Source organism: Nelumbo nucifera, chromosome 1 (assembly GCF_055504915.1).
Source record: "Nelumbo nucifera cultivar China Antique chromosome 1, China Antique-T2T, whole genome shotgun sequence".
In the NCBI taxonomy this organism is placed as follows: Eukaryota; Viridiplantae; Streptophyta; class Magnoliopsida; order Proteales; family Nelumbonaceae; genus Nelumbo; species Nelumbo nucifera.
Genome location: NC_142649.1, coordinates 158,129,485 through 158,135,633, shown reverse-complemented (window position 1 = coordinate 158,135,633; position 6,149 = coordinate 158,129,485). Strand labels below are relative to the sequence as shown.

General features: G+C 34.6%; 1 protein-coding gene across 1 annotated transcript; it reads left to right on the top strand.

Annotated features, from left to right (window-relative positions):
• Window positions 1-2,023: 2,023 nt before the first annotated feature.
• Window positions 2,024-4,140, top strand: LOC104602828 (polyubiquitin-like). Its single transcript, XM_010266669.2, has one exon. It carries the CDS (start codon window positions 2,081-2,083, stop codon window positions 3,956-3,958), a length of 1,878 nt encoding a protein of 625 aa, XP_010264971.2. The 5' UTR covers window positions 2,024-2,080; the 3' UTR covers window positions 3,959-4,140.
• The last annotated feature ends 2,009 nt before the right edge of the window (window positions 4,141-6,149 follow it).

The following is a 6,149-nucleotide window of genomic DNA, read 5'->3' as shown; positions in this document are numbered from 1 at the left end:
AATTTTGTTAGAATATTTAAATAATTATTAAATTTTTTATCCAAAATTTATTTAGATAGATATAGATAAAAAATAGGGGAGAGGATAAATAGGAATTAGAGATAATTTAGGAGAGAAACTCTCTACTAAATTAGAGATAATTTTGGAGATAAATAGGAATTAGAGATAATTTAGAAGATAAATAGGAGTTAAAGATAATTTTGGAGAAAGTGGGGGAGGTATTTTAGGAGAAATTTTAGGAGAAGAGATTATTTAGGTTCTAGGAAAGTGTATCTCATTGGTTGTTTTAAAAATGACATGGAATAAAAAAAATAAAAAATTCAAAAAAAAGGAAAAAATTTCTTGACTACTTTGTTTTAATATATATATATTTTTATCCAAACTTTCTTTAGATAGATATAGATAAAAAGTAGGGGAGAGGATAAATAGGAATTAGAGATAATTTAGGAGAGAAACTCTCTACTAAATTAGAGATAATTTTGGAGATAAATAGGAATTAGAGATAATTTAGAAGATAAATAGGAATTAGAGATAATTTTGGAAAAAGTGGGGGAGGTAGTTTAGGAGAAATTTTAGGAGAAGAGATTATTTAGGTTTTGGGAAAGTGAATCTCATTGGTTGTTTTAAAAATGATATGGAATAAAAAAAATAAAAAATTCAAAAAAAGGAGAAATGTTCTTGACTGCTTTGTTTTAATATATATATTTTTTATCCAAACTTTCTTTAGATAGATACAAATAAAAAGTAGGAGAGATGATAGATAGGAATTAGAGATAATTTAGGAGAGAAACTCTCTACTAAATTAGAGATAATTTTGGAGATAAATAGGAATTAGAGATAATTTAGAAGATAAATAGGAGTTAGAGATAATTTTGGAGAAAGTGGGGGAGGTAGTTTAGGAAAAATTTTAGCAGAAGAGATTATTTAGGTTATGGGAAAGTGCATCTCATTGGTTGTTTTAAAAATGACATGGAATAAAATAAAATAAAATTCAAAAAAAGGAGAAATTTTCTTGACTACTTTGTTATATATATATATATATATATTACAATTATTTTTATGCTTTTAATAAATATTTGAAACTTATTACATAATTTTGTTATAATATTTAAATATTTTTAAAGTTTTTAATTCAATATTTCTTTAGATAAATATAGATGAGAAAGTGGGGGAAAGGATAAATAAGAATTAGAGATAGGATAAAATAAAACAAAAATTAAAAGAAAAAAGAGAAAAAAATGGACTTCCTTCTTTTACTATATAGATATTTCTCCAAAAGGTTTAACCCTTTTTTGGGTTTGTAGGCCTGTGAGTTATTACTTCAAGGAGGACAAGCTGGTAAGTTTTTCCTTTGATTTTTCATGTTTAACTTCTCGTCTGTGTTTTTTTTTTTTTCGAATGAACCAAACGTGAATGCTGCTTTGAACATTCTTTTGCAAATCGTAGAAAGATTTGGTGAAGGGTTTAGTTTATTTATTCCTAAAGATTTGATCAAAATCAGCAAACTAGGTAGATAAATCTCATGCATTTAATACTGGAAACCTTCGTAATGTATTAACAAAAAGAAAGTTTATATATCACGCATCGTGCATATCTTATTACTATTTTCAGACTATGGAATGGAGAGTTTAGATTATGAATCGTGCATATCTTATTGTTGCAACAGTTTTCCATGATGATGATGATGTTAAATTTGATGAATAAATAACGATATATAATGAGTTTTTTTAGAGCAAAATTTGTTAGATGAGCAAGCTAGCAAAGTATTAACAAGCGACTCTAAGCTGATTCTGTCATCTGGGTTTGCTATTGGTTTATGTCTCATTAGTTCAGAAAAGGACTTAGAGTTGAAAGCGGCCGGTCTCTATAATCAATTCTCTTTAGTTGATTCATCTTTAGATTGTGTTTTTTTTTTTTTTTTGATAATCCATTTTCTCAGTATTTGATTTTCCTTGTTGTCTCATTTCATTGTAGTTGTCCCTTTACTGTGTTTCTTTGGTTGTAAAGTTGCAGATGTATATCCTTCCGAGGATCAAGTCAAGATCTGGTCTCTCTTAGAATGAATACATTAATCTGAACTATGAGAGTTGGATTCTGGGGCAGCTGGGACGCCTGGGACGCGGACGGTATTCCTGCATACCTCCACAAGCTAGTTCTTGCTGGATCTTGCCTTGAAGAGAACCCAGTATTCGACCAAAGTAAGGTTGAAGAGGACTCCAGTATGCAGATATTTGTCAAGCTAACATCAACCAGTAGAACTCTTACTTTTAGCGTAAAGAGTTCTGATACAGTTGGGAACATCAAGTCTATGATTCAATACAAGGAGGGGATAGAACCAGACCGACAGATGATCATCTTCGCTGGGAGACTTCTCCAGGATCATAAGACCCTGAACCATTACAGTATTGAGAAGGATTCCATCCTTCATCTGGTTCTCCGCAGATCAGAGCTGGCAGGTATGCAGATATATGTTGACATGCCTAATGAAGAAAGTTACACTCTTGATGTGATGGTTTCGTCCACCGTCGCAGACATCAAAGCCCTGTTAGAGAGTGTGCTGGGTGTTCCATCATGCCAACAGAAGCTCACTTGTGCTGGAGAGATTCTTGAGGATTGCCAGACCATGGTGGGTTGCAAGGTTGCACTGCAGTCTAAACTTGGTGAAAAGATCCAACTGGAAGATCAGCCCATTCAACTGTACCTCACAGAGATGCCCAGTAAAATTGAGAGGATGACATCTTTTGTAATGCAAGAGAAGCCCACAATCACTGAGAACTTACAGGTCAAAGGAGTGGAAATGCAGATTGTAGTGAGAAGCTTCATTGGAAGTTATGTTCTCAATGTGCTGGCATCGAGTACCATTGAATGTGTCAAGACAGTGATCCAAAGTGTGATAGGAATCCCACAGAAGAAACAGATTCTTTATTATGGTAAATGTAAACTTGAAGATGCTCAAACTCTAGCTGATTATGGCATCAAGGATCAGTCTGAGCTTTTGATGTTAGGTCCATTCCTGAAATTATTCATCAAGATGCCACAGGCAAAAAGTACCATCAGGATCCACGCCTGTAATTTTGAGAAGGTCCATGATATCAAAAGCATAGTTTGGGAGAGAACAGGGATCCCACAAGACAGACATACCTTGGTCTACGCTGGAAGATCACTTGATGATGAAGAGACACTTTCAACTTATGGCATCCAAAACGGTTCTACACTTTATGGGTTCTTTGGTTTAGAAGATGGAAGTCAAGAATTCAAGTTATTTTTCAACAAGAATGCAGCAGACGAGACCTATGAAGTCAGAGTGAAATCATGGTACAGTATCTTGGATGTCAAGACCATCATAGAGAGCATGGTGGGAATCCCTATAGACCTGCAAGAGCTTACATATAACCAAGAGAAACTCAGGGATTGCAGGAAGTTGGCTGATTACAATATCAAGCATGGATGTAATATTTCTCTGTTGGTTTCTAGTTCTCCGGTGCAGTTGTTCATAAAAAGTGGGGAGGAATACTTCATGCTTGAAGTGAAAAACTCTGAGACAATAAATGAAATCATGACCAATATTCTAGTGAAAACAGACAGTACTGGTAAGCTCAATCTTTTCATTGGAGAAACTAAGCTTGAGGAGGATCGGACCTTAGCCCACTATGACATACAATCCTCTGCCTTCCTCCAACTGGAGCGCGCAATTCAAGTGAATGTGACCAGTCCGAGCGGTGAAGTGATTACAGTTGATCTAAAGGCAACCGATGATATTGATGGGGTGAAGGACAAAATTGAGGATATGTGTGGGATTCCATGGGAGATACAGACCATTACTTACCTCGAAGATGAACTTGATGGTCTTTATACGCTGGAAGATTATGAATTTCATTTGGGTGGTCTTTGGGGTTTAAGGTGGTTGTTTGGTGGTACTGCGTGGTCCTTCTTTTGGCCTTCCTATGCGGCAGTTTGAGGCTGAACGAGTGTTACACAAACTCCATTTGTTAGTTTTGGTTTTTTGGCTTGTTTTGAATGTTAATTAGTTTAGTACTTTTCCACTTTTAGTTCGTATGATCAGTTATTAATTTTAGAGAATTACAATTGATGAACATTATTTAGTTTTCCTTTTTTATTTGATCACTTGTACATTTATTATGGTGCTTTTAAACTAATGGGTGTTGATTTAGGCACATAACATTACTGATAAAAAGGTTCTCTCTCTTTTTAGTTTTAACTTTCTATTGTTATAAACATAAGGGTATATCGTATATTTTTGTTTTTCACAGGAATTTATCAAAAATGGGTTATACCCAGTTACCCACAACTTTCCTTCAGTCCTTTGTAAGAGTTTAAATTTCATTGTCGAGACATGAGAATAACCACAAATCTGAGAAAAGAAAAAAAAAAAAAAATTCTTTGTGATAACTAGCTAGGTAGTAAATTTTCAAATTTCAACACCTATAAGATGGAATTAGACCACCACAACACTTATAATGGCTATTGATTAACAGAGGATATGTTCACCAGATCTCTAGGGACTCGTTCATTTCTTGGGATTTGGCCATACGTCATTGGTCTGGTCATTAGCGACGGATATTGATATTTGATAATGTCTTCCATGTTGCACCTGCGACTTTGCCATTGCACAACTCACAAAAATAGGATGTTACCCACACCAATCTCCTTTTGTAAAAAATTCAAGTTCTATTATCGAGACTTTAGAATAACTACAACTCTGAAATAGTAAAAAAAAAGGGTTCTTTGCGTGGTGGAAGTAGTAATTTTTCAAAACCTATAGAGTGTAGACCCACCATCACCCATTACTTGCAGGGATATGTCCCCCATATCTCTAGGGACTGCTCCTGGTAATACTTTATTCTCTTTCAGATTGCACGGTTGCATCTTACCCAAGATGCCACTTACCACAGCCATTCACATTCATTAAGTAGTGAAAAGTACTTTTCACTATTGCTTGCAACTTACAAGATGCTGTTGCTTCATCATTATTGCTTGCAACTTAGAAGTACTCTGTAATCAGCTGGGACTATTTCAGACCTCTATAAATACCCATTAGAGAATAATGGCAAGTACTTTGTAAGAGGAAGTTAAAAGAAACAATTCCAAATTACCATTACTTCATTCAGATAGTCTAGATTTCTTCTATATTTGCAGATGGAGCAAGTGGCGTAGTATTAAAACAAATCATGTTTAGAGAAGTTTCAAATAAAAGAACAAAAGTCAAAATAAACAGGAAGAAAAATTTTTTACTGAATAATTAAGAGAAAATCAATCCAAAACTCTCCTAGCTTACTCATTATATAGACTTACACCCTTATGCCTCCTACAAAGAAGTTTCATAATCTAATAAAACACTCATTATAATCCTAATAAATCTCTTCAAAAAAGAAAGTCCTAATTGAACAATTGAATATAAATTCAGAAATATTGTTGTAATGCTTAGCTTAGTAAATATGAACTAAGATAAAAATCCTGCAATGGTGCTAAGTTGGTAAAAATGAATTAAGATAGAAATTTCATGATGATGTTATTTTGATAATTTTACTAAGTTGGATTGGTGTCATCATCTCTGCTTTTTGCATGTCTTGTAATGGTCCTAACTTACATAGAACTTATTAGTTTCCTTCTGTACTGTATCATTCTCCCCCTTTAAGATGGGTATTCAAAAACCAACTTTGTAAATGCTTATTCAGTTTGTCCAAATCCCGTACAAGCCATCAAGATTATTAAAGTTTTCACCCTGGAACTAGATAGTTTGAACACACTGCCGAGGGCACCAAAGCTAAGATTGGTTACAAGGAAGGAATTCCCACAGACCAGTATGAGCTTTATGATGGGCATCATCTTGACGCAGCCAGTGGTACGACTATACAAGATTGCAACATGGAAGAGGGATCCACGGTTTTCCTCATGACATATCCGGTGGAAATCTTCGTTGAAATGGAGGACGGATGATGGGCAACGCATATCGATGCAAGTTGAGAGCTACAATACTGTATACAGTGTTAAGGTAAAGATACAGGAGATGTATGGTGTCCTCCAAAGCGCCAGAAGCTCAACTTTGGAGGGAAGGAGCTTGAAAATAACATGGCTCTTTTGTTTTATGGCATCCACAAGGATTGCACCCTTAGCCTTACCATTTGATC